Source organism: Lissotriton vulgaris, chromosome 1_1 (assembly GCF_964263255.1).
Source record: "Lissotriton vulgaris chromosome 1_1, aLisVul1.2, whole genome shotgun sequence".
Taxonomy (NCBI): domain Eukaryota; kingdom Metazoa; phylum Chordata; class Amphibia; order Caudata; family Salamandridae; genus Lissotriton; species Lissotriton vulgaris.
In genome coordinates, this window is record NC_141685.1 from 1,629,685,269 (window position 1) to 1,629,698,637 (window position 13,369).

At 48.8% G+C, this 13,369-nt stretch overlaps 1 protein-coding gene across 1 annotated transcript in view; it reads right to left on the reverse strand.

Annotated features, from left to right (window-relative positions):
• The window catches only part of PPP6R2 (protein phosphatase 6 regulatory subunit 2), an 876,013-nt gene that overhangs the window by 590,304 nt on the left and 272,340 nt on the right, over positions 1 to 13,369 (reverse strand). Inside the window, exons 7-8 of the mRNA XM_086918845.1 lie at positions 3,997 to 4,062; positions 2,975 to 3,087 (exon numbers count right to left, since the gene is read on the reverse strand). Coding sequence (XP_086774971.1) covers positions 2,975 to 3,087; positions 3,997 to 4,062 — 179 coding nt within the window. The remainder of the gene's footprint in view (positions 1 to 2,974; positions 3,088 to 3,996; positions 4,063 to 13,369) is intronic.

Here is a 13,369-nt window from a genome sequence, read left to right on the forward strand (position 1 = left end):
CAAGGCGGTTGATATGTGCAGCCTCTGAGTGGCCAGGATTGCTATTTATTACACAAGGAAAACATTCTAGTTTATTAAATAAAACAAAAGAAAAAGGTTTTGTACAGCACATTTCTCCTTTTCTCTGTGCTAAGACCTGTATGTTAAAACAGTGCAATCCACAGGGATATTCTACATCAGAGGGTGCTTCTGTGATCTGTTTACACTGTGTTTACTAGGGACTTTGCACTTAGCTTTTTTGGCCAGGAGAGGAGGTATAGTTTTATTTAAACAGTATTGTTAGATTTCAAGTTAGTTATTTTATTTATTTATTTATTTATGGTTTTTCTAGAGCGCGTAGTCACCCAGAGGGTATCCCAGCGCTGAACCTTTTACTCACAGGGGGAGAAAGTCAGGAGTGATAGTGGTTTAGGGGAAGAGTAGGGTTTTGAGAGATTTCCTGAACCGCAGGAGGTTTGGTTCTGCTCTGAGGCTCAGGGGGAGTGCGTTCCATTTTTTCCCCCGTGTTGACCGAAAAACGGCGGCCACCAATGCGGGCTTTCTTCACCTTGGGGATCGTGATGAAGTTACCATGTTCGGAACGAAGCGCTCTCGTGGGTCTGTAGGGTGTGATCCAGTTATTTAAGATTGGGGGGCCAGTGTTGTGAAGTACCTTGTGGGCCAGACAGAGGGCCTTGAAAGTTACCCTTTCCCTAATGGGGAGCCAATGCAGCATCCTCAATGCAGGTTAGTGAGGCCTTTACCTGCAGAAGTCCAAAGTGTGGATTGGGCATATCTGTCTCCTATGAGATTCTGAACAGGAGAAGCAGCTTCCAACTCCCTGGCCAGCAAACCTTGTCTGAGGTCACTGGGACCTTATATGATCTGCTAGTAGTGGGTACATGTGTACACTGATTGGTGGTTGTATCTGGTGTTTCTATTGGATCAGGGTTGTTCTCATTGGTTGGGTATTTGAGGGTTCTGATTGGTTTCTGGGTTTGTAATTCAATTAATGTAGGGTTGGGGCTAGGGTAGGGCTAGGGTTAGGATTTCTATTGGAAGTAGGGACTAGGGCTTCCTATGTTATTGGGTGTTGGGAGTAGGGTGGAACTAGGGCTAGACCTTTAATTGCAAGTAGCAATTAGGGCTTCTGGTGCGATTGGTTGCTGGACTACTTGTGGGACTAAGAGTAGGGTTAGGCTTTCTTTTGGAAGTAGGGACTAGGGCTTCCTGTGCCATTGGTTGCTTGGACTTGGGTTGTGACTACTGGTAGGGCTTGGGCTTCTATTGGACGCCGAGATCAGGGTTTTTGAACTGATTGGGCGCTTGGACTAGGGCTAAGATTGGATGTAAGGTCCTGGTCTCTTATTGGTTCTACATTTTAGGGCTAGTGTTGTGATTGAATAGTGTTAGAGCTAGGGTTCCCATTGGCTGAAGGGGTCACCTGATTATTAGGGCTATAAAAGGCCAGGGTTAGGGCATCTCAGCCCAGGCGTGGAGGCTAAGGGCAGAGAGGACAAGGGCAGTTGCCTGCTTGTGCCTGTTCGAGACTGACCAGAGCCAGAAATGCTGCCCAATATACTTACCTCCTATATGCATCTATATACGTTCAATGTACTTGTGGATCTATATATTTCTCACTTTCTACTAATTTAGCATTTCCAATGCACTACCCTATTTCTCACCCTATACATCTATCAATATATCCTTTACATCAACTCATTTATCCCAAACCCCATACCACTACTATGATCCTCAAAATAACCCTTTCTAGACCCTCTCCTACTCTACCCCTCCTTGCATCATCTGAAACCTCTTTTACTATACCGATCCCCTAAAACAAACCTTTCTAAACTCTACCCTCTTTTCTACCCCTCCCCAACCCGTCTCAATCCAAATAACTGACTAACATATCCACCACTAAAATTACTTTCATGTTTCACCATACTAATTCAACACTAATCCTGATGGGTTCCAGAGTAGCGTGCTACTTGCGCTTCAAAACCCCATCAGGGGTAGCAAGCGCTATTTAAAGCCAAACCTCTTTCCCTCTTCTATCCCGCCACCTACCCTTCTCTACCCAAATAACTGAATAACATATCCACTACTCAAATTACTTCATATTTTGCAATACTAATTTTCCACACTAATCCTTAATGGGTTCCGGAGTGGCGTGCTACTTCCCCGAAAAGCGTTTCAACACCAATAAGGGGTAACAAGTGCTATATGAATGCAAACCTTTCTTCCCCTTTTATCCCTCCGCTGTCCTTCTCACTCCAAATATCTGACTAATATCCCCCACTGAAATAATTCATATTTCACCATATTAATTCACCACTAATCCTTTATGGGCTTCCGGAATAGCGTGGTCAACACCCCATCAGGGGTAACAAGCGCTATATAAATACAAACCTTTTTCCTCCTCTATCCTTCTGCTATCATTCCAAATACAAATAACTGACTAACCGAACACTTAAAATGTACTTGCATGTTTCACTACACTAATCCTCTACGGGCTCCTGGAGTAGCATGCTACTCGCCGAAAAAGCGCTTTGACGCCTCATCAGGGGTAGTAAGCGCTATATAAATTCAATTACAATACAATACATTCATAAGTCATGTACTTCGAGGACCTCATATGAAAATGGAGAAAGAGGTGGCAAAGTGAAATAAAACAAGTGTCTAAGATCACAAAATTTGGTCAAGTGGGGACGGCAGGATTGAACCCCAGGTTTTCTAGTTTAAGAATGTGCAATTCAGCCTTTGGATGCACATACTTAGCTTTCCCTATGCCCACCTTACACCCTCCCTTAACACCCCCTACCCAAATGCCACCCTGCTGGTATCCATGCAGCCCTCGGTCACACCACAGACCAAACGTTTTAGCACCCTGGAAAATGTCTGAGTGCCTATGATCTTGCATGTTCAAATCTCTCTACTCCATACAGGTTTTCTAAATAGCCCGATGTTTTAATAGTTAGTCACAGGTACTTACGATTCCAGCACAGTGAGCAGAGGATCTGGCTCGGAAACCTCCTGCAGTTGGGTGCCCTGATCTCTACTAAGCCTGATAACATCACAAAGGGTCTGGGAAGCATTGGACTGCCGCTGCAAAAAGAAAACAACAAAAAAAACACACACATTAAGACTTGTATATTTTTCATAGACACTATTAACATGATGGCTGGTCTGCCTATAATTTACGATGGTAGATTAGCACATCCGGAACATATTCAATTAGCACACACAGGTGGGTGTATTAGAGCGGTAAGGAACACACTCTTTAGTTGCCACTAAAGAACCAGCATTAGCATGAATTGTTTTAGCAGTTTAGGTTAGTTTAGGTTTTTAAGGCCTCACTGGTTATTTTAACCACAGCCTGCAAGACAAACTAGTGGTAAATTATTATTTTGCTTCGTTATTAAGATATCCACGGTTAAGCCATCCCCATAAGTGTATTATAAACTAATTAACAAAAAGTCACCAGCTGAAGTGTCAGAAGCACACTAGTGTGCAGCGGCAATCATGCACCAGGACCAGTGCAATAAAGTGCAGAAACGAACTTTGTGCCTTGTTTTTAGTAAATTTTTCACAAACACGATACAATATCACAGTGAATTCTAGAGATGTGTAGAAATCTTTTACGAACAATGAAAAGATGGGCAAGTAAATACTCTGGCCTGCCAGTGATGTAAGTGGATGACTTTTAAAAGGATTCTTAAGGAAAAAAAGCAATAGAAAAAAAACCACAATTCAGATATTAAATCAAAGTGTTCTTTTCTTAAAGTTCTGAAATTTAAGAGCTGAGCCAAATAATGATGGTGGATATTGAGGTCAGATGTTGAGATAAAATAACTCATTTAGATCCTCAAAAATCCGAAGACATTGGTATGGGCAAATACATTAGACTGCATTCAGACAAATTCACTGAACATTTTAATGTAGAAAGCAGAACCTCCTGTGAGACTAGACTGGTAATTTTTTACTAGGTTTTGGAGATAAATTAGAAACACTCACATCATCTTCCTGCGATGAATGAATAAGCTCAACCAAACGTTGAATAAGCTTCTCTTCATCCAGCCACTGAAAAGAAAAGTTGCAACATAAGAACAGTATCCTGCTCTCCTAAATAAAGGATCATTTTCATAAACAGTTCAGTGTCAAAGCACTGATTTTCATATAAAAATGGCCATTTAATAAAACTTTTCCAACACTCCTATGTACAACCTATTCTTGAAATGATTTCAAACAAATGATTCAATGTTGTTGCACTTTACATATATAAAGCACTCTGGTCAGGGTTTAGTGTCATTACACTGTACCAGTCCTGCACGTGAATGACAAAGTAGGCAAAGCGGTTACACAGAACGAATTATATGCATAAAACATCTGGTATAAACCTGCATTGTACTCACATGTCAGATACTTTGGAAAAGACTACAATATCATACTTAAATTACGATAAATACTTTTCCATGATATTGTGGCACATACAGTCCATGCTCTCCCATCTTCACACATATTGTGGTATGCCTGTGCTGGCAGGCAGAACAGGAAAAAACAACCACCGCTTACATATGCCCAGGCAGTCTCAGAAATGCTGTCCTTTACATGTAAAATTGGTAAAACTTCAGAGACATCTACCGAAGAAGAATTATATCTAGGTTGATAACAGACAGTTTCTGGATATACAAATGAGTTTCTTTAGGACCATTGGTATGAAGGAAGAAGTACATTTATTGAAAGCTACCATAGCTGCACAATACCTCTGGCATTTAGATTTACAGTACTAATGCATGTGCCTGTGCTACATAATGCAAATGCTACTTACCAGTATGCATCTGTTCTTGGCATGTAGGGCTGCTGACATTCATATCTGTGCATAGATCGCCGCCTAGTGTTGGGTCCGGATGATTGCACATTGTTGTCCTGGAAGAGTCTTCGAAGTATCACGAGATAGGTGGCTCCTCCCCTGGACTACAGTGCGCATGGTCATCGCCTCCATCCCCAGATTGTTTTTAGCCATTGGCAGAGATGGAGTGAAGTATGTGAGTGATGACCATGCTATGAGCATATATATATACATATGAATACTGCAGCTGCTACAGGCGCCGGGGAGGAGGGTGGGCGATATGAATGTCAGCAGCCCTACATGCCAAGAACAGATGCATACTGGTAAGTAGCATTTGCAGTTCGAGGCATGTGGGCTGCTGAATTCATATCTGTGCATAGAATACATAGCAGTCCCTCCATTAGCGGCGGCCGCCCGTGCCAGCTGCAGCAGTCTGAAAAAGTGTTTTGAGAACAGCCTGACCAACAGCTGCCTGCTGTTTGGAGTGCACGTCTACACAGTAATGCTTAGTGAAAGTATGTGTGGTAGACCATGTGGCTGCCCTACAAATATCTTCTAAGGGAATGTTACCTAGGAAAGCCATAGAGGCCCCCAACTTCCTGGTGGAGTGGGCTCTTGGTGGGATAGTGAGTGTGCGTTTAGCTTTAGCGTAACAGATTTGAATGCATTTCACGATCCACCTAGCGATCCCAGCTTTGGAGATAGCGTTTCCCTTGTGGTGTGAGGCAAAAGCAACGAAAAGCTGCTTGGTTTTGCGAAAATCTTTTGTCCTGTCCACGTAGTACATCAAGGCTCTCTTAACGTCAAGGGTGTGGAGCATCCGCTCCGCCAGCGTCTCTGGGTTTTGGAAAAACACTGGCAACTCAATTGTCTGGTTCATATGGAATTGAGATACAACCTTGGGTAAGAATTTAGGGTTAGTGCGGAGCACAACCCTGTTAGCATGTACCTGGAAGAAAGGTTCTTGGATGGTGAGCGCCTGCAACTCGCTAACCCTCCGTAGCGATGTAATTGCTACTAAGAAAGCAACCTTCCAAGTCAGAAACTGAAGCTCACAAGAGTGCAGTGGCTCGAAGGGAGGACCCATCAGTCTTGTAAGAACCACATTGAGGTTCCATTCTGGAGCTGGTGGGGTCCTTGGTGGAATGACTCTTTTGAGTCCTTCCAGAAAAGCCTTGATAGCAGGGACCTCAAAAAGTGACAGGTGTTGCCTATTCTGGAGGTATGCCGCCATAGCAGACAGGTGAATGCGGATGGAAGAGTACGCCAAATTGCATTGATACAGGTGGAACAGGTAACAAATTATTTTTTGAATTGAAGCATCTAGCGGGTCAATACCGTGGTTTACACAGTAGACGACAAACCTCTTCCATTTAGCCGCATAACAAGCTCTAGTAGTGGGCTTCCTTGCCTCCCGAATGATGTCCATGCAATCGGGGGGAAGATTGAGGTAGCCGAACTCTAGGACTTCAGGAGCCAGATCGCCAGGTTGAGCTGTTGCGGATCTGGGTGCTGAATGTCGCCATGGTTCTGCGTCAGAAGGCTGGGAGTGAGATGAAGCCTTTGATGCGGTACCACGGAGAGTTCCAGAAACGTGGTGTACCATGGTTGGCGAGCCCACGTTGGAGCAACCAGGATGAGAGTCATCGAGTGCTGCCTGAGCTTGCGTGCCACCAGCGGTATCAGAGGTGCTGGGGGAAAAGCGTACGCAAATCTGCCTGACCAGTTCATCCACATCGCATTGCCCTGTGATTGCGGGTGTGGGAACCTGGCGGCGAAGCTTTGGCATTTTGCGTTCTCCTTTGTGGCGAACAGGTCTATCTCTGGATGACCCCACCTTTGGAAGTACGGTTGGAGTACTGATGGATGTATCTCCCACTCGTGCATTTGATGGCTGTGCCTGCTGAGCAGGTCCGCCATCTGGTTGTCCTTGCCCGGGAGATGCTCTGCCATGAGGAAGATGTTCCTCTGAATGGCCCACTTCCACATGCTCTGAGCCAGATGAGACAGCTGCGGAGAGTGTGTGCCTCCCTGCTTCTGAATGTAGTACATGGCTGTCATGTTGTCCGTCCGGATCAACACGACCTTGTTGCACAGATGTACTTTGAACGCCTTCAAGGCCATGAAGATTGCCATCAGTTCCAACACATTGATGTGCATCTTCCTTTGCTGTAGTGTCCATAGTCCCTGCACTGTGTAGTGGAGTACATGCGCTCCCCATCCCTGGAGAGAAGCGTCCGTTGTCAGGATAATCTGTGGCACAGGCTCTTGGAATGGTCGGCCCTTGCAAAGGTTTTGTGGATTCCACCAATGCAGAGAGTTGTATGCCCGACCGCTCACCAACACTAGGTCTGTCAGTTGCCCATGAGCCTGAGTCCACTGACGTGCTAGGCACTCCTGAAGCGGACGCATATGTAGTCTCGCGTGCGGGACAATGGAGATGCAGGAGGCCATCATGCCTATCAACTGCATGAACACTTTCGCTGGAAGCGAGTGTTGAGGTCTGAATCGTTGGATCAGCGTTTGGATACTGGCGATTCTCACTGAATTTGGCTGCGCAGTGGCTGCCAGAGTGTTTATCGTCGCGCCCAGATACTGTCGTACATGGGCGGGCTGGAGATGGGATTTTGGGTAGTTCAGAGAGAATCCCAGATCGTGCAGGAGATGAATGGTGCGGGACACGTGGTCGGCGCACTGCCGTTCTGTTTTTGCCTGAATGAGCCAGTCGTCCAGGTAAGGGTAGACGTGGACGTTCTGCCGTCGTAGATGCGCCGCCACAGTCGCCAGGCACTTCGTAAAGACCCTTGGCGCTGTGGTGACCCCGAACGGCAGAACCCTGAACTGGTAGTGCTGGTCTTGAATCGTGAATCTGAGATACTTCCTGTGGGAAGGATGCAGGGGGATATGAAAGTATGCATCCTTCAGATCCAGCGTAGCCAGGAAGTCCCCCTGTTGAAGCAGGGGGAGGACCTGCTGCAACGTGAGCATATGGAAGTGCTCCGATAGAATGTACCAGTTGAGGGGCCTGAGGTCCAGGATGGGCCGGAGGGATCCGTCCTTTTTGGGGATTAGAAAGTACAGAGAGTAAACTCCTGTTCCCCTTTCTTGCAGTGGTACGAGCTCTATTGCCCCTTTTTGCAGCATGACCTGAACTTCCTGCTGCAACAAGTGCAAGTGCTCGCCGGACATAGGACGGCTTCTTGGAGGTACGTTTGGTGGAGTGGAAGTAAGTTCCAGACAGTAACCGTACTGGATAAGAGACTTGACCCACCTGTCCGTGGTGATGGATTTCCACGCGGGCAGGAACTGCTGGAGTCTCCCCCGACCGGTGTTGTGTGGTCGGGGGGCAGTGACAAGACGTCACTGCTTGTTGGCGGTGGTGGACCTGGAGCTGTTGTTTCCACGTCCCCTGCCTTTGATGTTGTTGCCTCTGTAACCACCTCTACCCTTGTTGGTGTACGAGGTTTGGGTATTACTTTTATAATACTGTGTGGACTGCGATGCCTGACCCCTTGAGGTGCCTCTGGTATTGGAGCGGCGAAAGGAACCACCCCGAAACTGCTGAGACTGGAGGGCCCCCATAGACTTAGCAGTGTCTGTGTCTTTCTTCATTTTTTCCAGTGTCGCATCCACCTCAGGGCCGAACAGGTGGTCAGGATTAACTGTTTGGTTCAGGATGGTTGTTTGTATATCCGGTTTGAAACCTGATATCCTAAGCCATGCATGTCTTCTCAGCAACACACTAGTGTTGATTGCCCTGGAGGCTGTATCAGCCACGTCCAGCGCACATTTGATGGAAGCGTTTGTGATGAGCTTTCCTTCCTGAATTAACATTTCCCCTGCCTCCTTGTACTGGTCAGGCAAGTGTTGCAGCAGTGTTTCTAGGGTGTCATAATGAGCCCTATCGTAGCGTGCAAGTAGGGTCTGCGTGTTTGAGATTCGCCAAATATTAGCTGCCTGTGCAGCAATCCGTTTCCCTGAGGCCTCAAATATTTTAGACTCTTTGTCTGGGGGAGGAGCGTCACCAGTGGTCTGCGAGTTCGCCCTCTTGCGTGCGTTGGATACCACCAACGAGTCCAGTGGCAAGTGTCCCTTGATGTATGTTGGATCCGAGGGCGCTGCCTTATATTTTTTGTCAATGCGAGGATTGACGACACGCGCCCGGGTGGGCTCTTTGAAGACCTCAGTCGCGTGCTTTAGCACTCCCTTGAGCATTGGCAATGTCTTGACTGACTTTTCAGCCACTGAGAAAGTGTCAAACAAAAAGTCCACATCGACAGGATCTGAGTGCAGCTCGACATCATGGTTAGCTGCAGCTCGCTCAATCAAAGCGTTGAAGGCTGCCGAGTCCTCCGTCGGTGAGGTCTTTGCAGCAAAGAGCTGCGGTTCCTGACCCGATTGCGGGTCGTCCGGGTCGCCTCCGGCAGACCAAGGCTCATGTTCCTCCTCCGGATCCGAGTACGCCGGATAGTTGTACTCGACCTCCTCATCGTCACCATCCCCTGCGTTGGAACGCGTTGGCGAATGTTCTAAAGCTTGTGGAGAGGCAGGCTCGATCGGGGCCGAAGTACCCGCAGAATCCTTCTTATTTTTGAGAGGAATACGAAAATGTTCCAACACCGGCTCCGTGGTGATTTTCCTTTTGAGGAGAGACAGTTTTCCGGTATTAGCGTCGATGATGACCTCTCGACGCTCTTCCTCTGCAAGCGGCTGGAGCCGAGGCTTCGACACCACCAGTGCCGCTTCGGGCGTCGACACCTGCTTTGAGGGCACACCTGCCCCATGCTTCGGAGCGAAAGCCTTCGGCGTCGACTTCGGCGGCAGGGTAAAGCGGATAGGCGTTTGCACCTTTGTGGGCTTTGTTGTGTGCTTCGGCACCACATCCCCTGGTTCGGGAACCACAGCGTCCTTCCGAATCCGTTGCAGGGACTCCGCGACCTTCTTCGTCAAGGCCGTGGAGGGCTTGACCGGCTCGAGCGATCTCCCCGAGTCAGGAGTCGGGTCGGCGAGAGGCATCGTCTTCGGAGCCGACACTTAACGGTCCTTGTCCCCGACGGGCGGAGCCGTGGAATCGCCTTGATGCTTCTTCGAAGCTTTCTTCGGGTCATCGACCTCGACCATCTTCGGCGCCGACGCGGCCGCGTCGGTCGACTTCGTCTTCGGCGTCGACCCAGAGGCCCTCGGGTCGGCCATCTTGGCACGGCTCTTCAGGTCGGCCATTTTGAATTTTTTTGGAAGTCGACGCCTCCAGAGCCTTCTGCACCAGTGCAGCTTTCACTTTCGGTTTCGAAACCGGAGGAGTGGATCCCAATGGCTTCACTTTCGTTTTTGGTAACGGGAGTGGCGCCTTAGAAATGTCCGTGACCGGGCCCGGAGGCGGGGCTGCTGGACTAGTAACAAGGTCTTGGGTAAGGCCCGAAGGCGATCCCTCGACCTGGGCCGCATGAAGGGGATTGACCCCTGAGTCAGTCTGGGGACGCTCTTCCTCCGAGCTGTCCCCCACGGTGGCAATTGCCCCATCGTCGTCCCCTACCTCGTCGCCGGCTTCGTCAAAGTCCTCGTCTCCCGCGTCATAGGCATCTCCTTCAGACGCGGGGCTAGAGTCCGAAACCCGCATGACATCGTCGTCTTCAACAGATTCTTCGAAGATGTCGTCCGGCGGGGGCGCCGAGGTTGCCGATAACTGGGCCTGGAGTCTAGCGGCCCGACGAATCTTGAGAGTCTTCTTGCACCGGAACTTCGAGCAGGCCATACACCTGGCCTCATCATGGTCCGGTGACAAACATTTGTTGCACACAGGGTGCACATCGAGGTGTGAATACTTGGAGGTGCACACCGGGCACCTTTTGAACGGAGTCCGTTCCATGTCTGGAGCGTCGAGTAGGCCCGTCCGCGCCGAGAGCACGCGGATGGGTAGCAAGAGTTCGGAGCTGAGAACAGACAAAAACCCGAACGAAACGATACCGACGCCCAGCCTAAAGACCTTTTGGTCTCGAGTTAGAAAAGTTTTACAACTATCGATTCCGACAGAGGGAACCGAAACACATCCGAACCCAATGGCGGAAAAAAACAATCTGGGGATGGAGGCGATGCCCATGCGCACTGTAGTCCAGGGGAGGAGCCACCTATCTCGTGATACTTCGAAGACTCTTCCAGGACAACAATGTGCAATCATCCGGACCCAACACTAGGCGGCGATCTATGCACAGATATGAATTCAGCAGCCCACATGCCTCGAACAGAGTTTAATTCTTAGGCTGTGACAGTCTCTGCTTTGAGTAATATAATAATCAAAAATAAATTCTTGAGGTCACTTCTCTCTCCCGTTGGTCATTCTTATTATCAGCCTCTGACTTGAAGGACAAGTTACTTACCTTCGGTAATGCCTTATCTGGTAGAGACAAGATGTAGCCACAGATTCCTTACCTTTGAACAGGCGTCAGGCTGGATCCGGAAGATTTTTGATAGCAGTACCCTTGCGCGCCAATAGATGGCATCGGTTGACTTGACATGACGTCGTAGGCGTCTGGCTAGTCATCTTCAGGACGTCCACGTTGTCTTTCTAAGCACTATCCCCAGTGCGCTGACGTCAGTACTTTTCAAGACTTTTAACGTCAGAAGCAAGGAGCCATGAAGTGACTGACTGTGGGGTGCCAAAAACAACTAGGGCCCTTATGGGGGAAACAGCCCTGACACTAAACCAAACCGCAGTGCGGGGAGGATGGGTGGGTCGGAAAGGGATCTGCAACTAGATCATGCCTTGCCCAGATAAGACGTTACCGAAGGTAAGCAACTTGTCCATCTGATAGAGACATCTAGCCGCAGATTCCTTACCTTTGAACAGATACCCAAGCAATACCATCCCTGGAGAAGGGACTGCAGAAAGGTTTCAGACAAAGAAGTCCTGCAAGACAGAGCAGCCAAATTGGCCCTCCCTGCAGACCTGAGAATCCAGGTAGAAGTGTCAGGCAAACGTGTGTAGAGATGCCCACGTGGGCGCTTGGCAGATGTCAGAAACCACAACACCACGCTGTAGAGCAGTGGTGGCTACTTTAGCCCTGGCAGAATGGGCTCTAAGGCCTTCAGGAGGTTGTTACTTTGTCAAGGCGTGGCGTATCTTTATGCAGAGGATGACCCAGCGTGAAATGGTCCTCTTCTGAACTGCTCACTCCTTCTTTACACCAACGTACCCTATGAAGAGTTGGTTTTCCAACTTTTTTAATACAGACAGTGGAGACGCTCTTCTTCCTTAGAAGGATGGGGAGGCACATAGAAAGTGGGCAGAGTAACAGATTGGGTACTCACACATAGCAGGTCCTCCACAATAGAGGACGAACATACCTAAACAATCGCCTTTCCTTCCATGCACCCAAGAGACACCTCTGATCAGCTGATCACTCTCTGGACATCATCCCAAGCATCTACAAAACCAGAACAATAAGAAAGACCTTCTCCTACCTTGCAGTCAAGAACCACCCCCTCCAACAAGTCCCTACACTGCTCCAGGAAAGACCTCAAGAATTGGCCCTACAGATGACACACTTTCCTCCTCCCCCCCCCCCCCCCTGCCCCCCCCCCTGCCCCCCCCCCCCCCCCCAAGCACTCAACGGGTAAACAAAACCCCTTCAAAAATCTCTAGACAAGATGTGATTTGCAAAGAGATGGCTGATCCAGCACCCAAAGAAAAGCAGAGCGGGCCAAAAGGTAACCCTTCAGAGCATTCAGAGCATGCAGAGCCCTGCTGGGCCAATGAGAGAATAAACAGGAGGACATCTGACCAGGAAGCAGACAAAGGGTCAAAAGATCATTCTGTACAGTATTTACTACATTTTTGCCATCAGTGGGCGCATACAGGCTTTGTGGAGGGATGCCTGGCTGTAAGAATAGCATCACAGACGTCGGCAGGAAGGTCATAAGCTGTCATCTGCTGCCACTCAATCGCCACGCAAGGAGGGGGAGAGTGGACACGTTCGGGTGGAGGACCCTCTCTAGCTGCTGCGACAGAAAATTCTCCCGAAGAGGCAGCCTGACCGGAGGATCGATGCTGATCTGCAGATGCTCGGGATACCAGACCCTCCGTGCCCGGAATGGAGCCACAAGGATGACTCTGGCCAGGTCGCTCCTGATCTTCTTGAGCACTCTGGGCAGATAGGCATCTAGGAAAATCATCGCCGAGCGAGAGTCGCCTTGGAAACTCCAACGCGCAAAACTGCTGACATTGTGCACTCTCTTCGGAGGTCAATAGATCTAACCAAGGCTCTCCCCGCTGTTGAAAGAGACCTTGCATCACCTACGGATGGTGATGCCACTCGTGATCCGCAAGGTACCAGTAGCTGAGTTTGCCCTCTCTCGCATTCATAGAACCGGGAAATGCCCTGTTCCAGCCAAGTTTAGAGACACAGGGCCTCTTGACTAAGGATCCATGACTCCACTACGTCCAGTTTGTTGCAGTACCACATGGCGGTAGTGATTTCTGTGAACACTTGAACCAGCCCTCCTTTGAGGGTTGGTAAAAAGGCTTTGAGCGCCAACCGGATC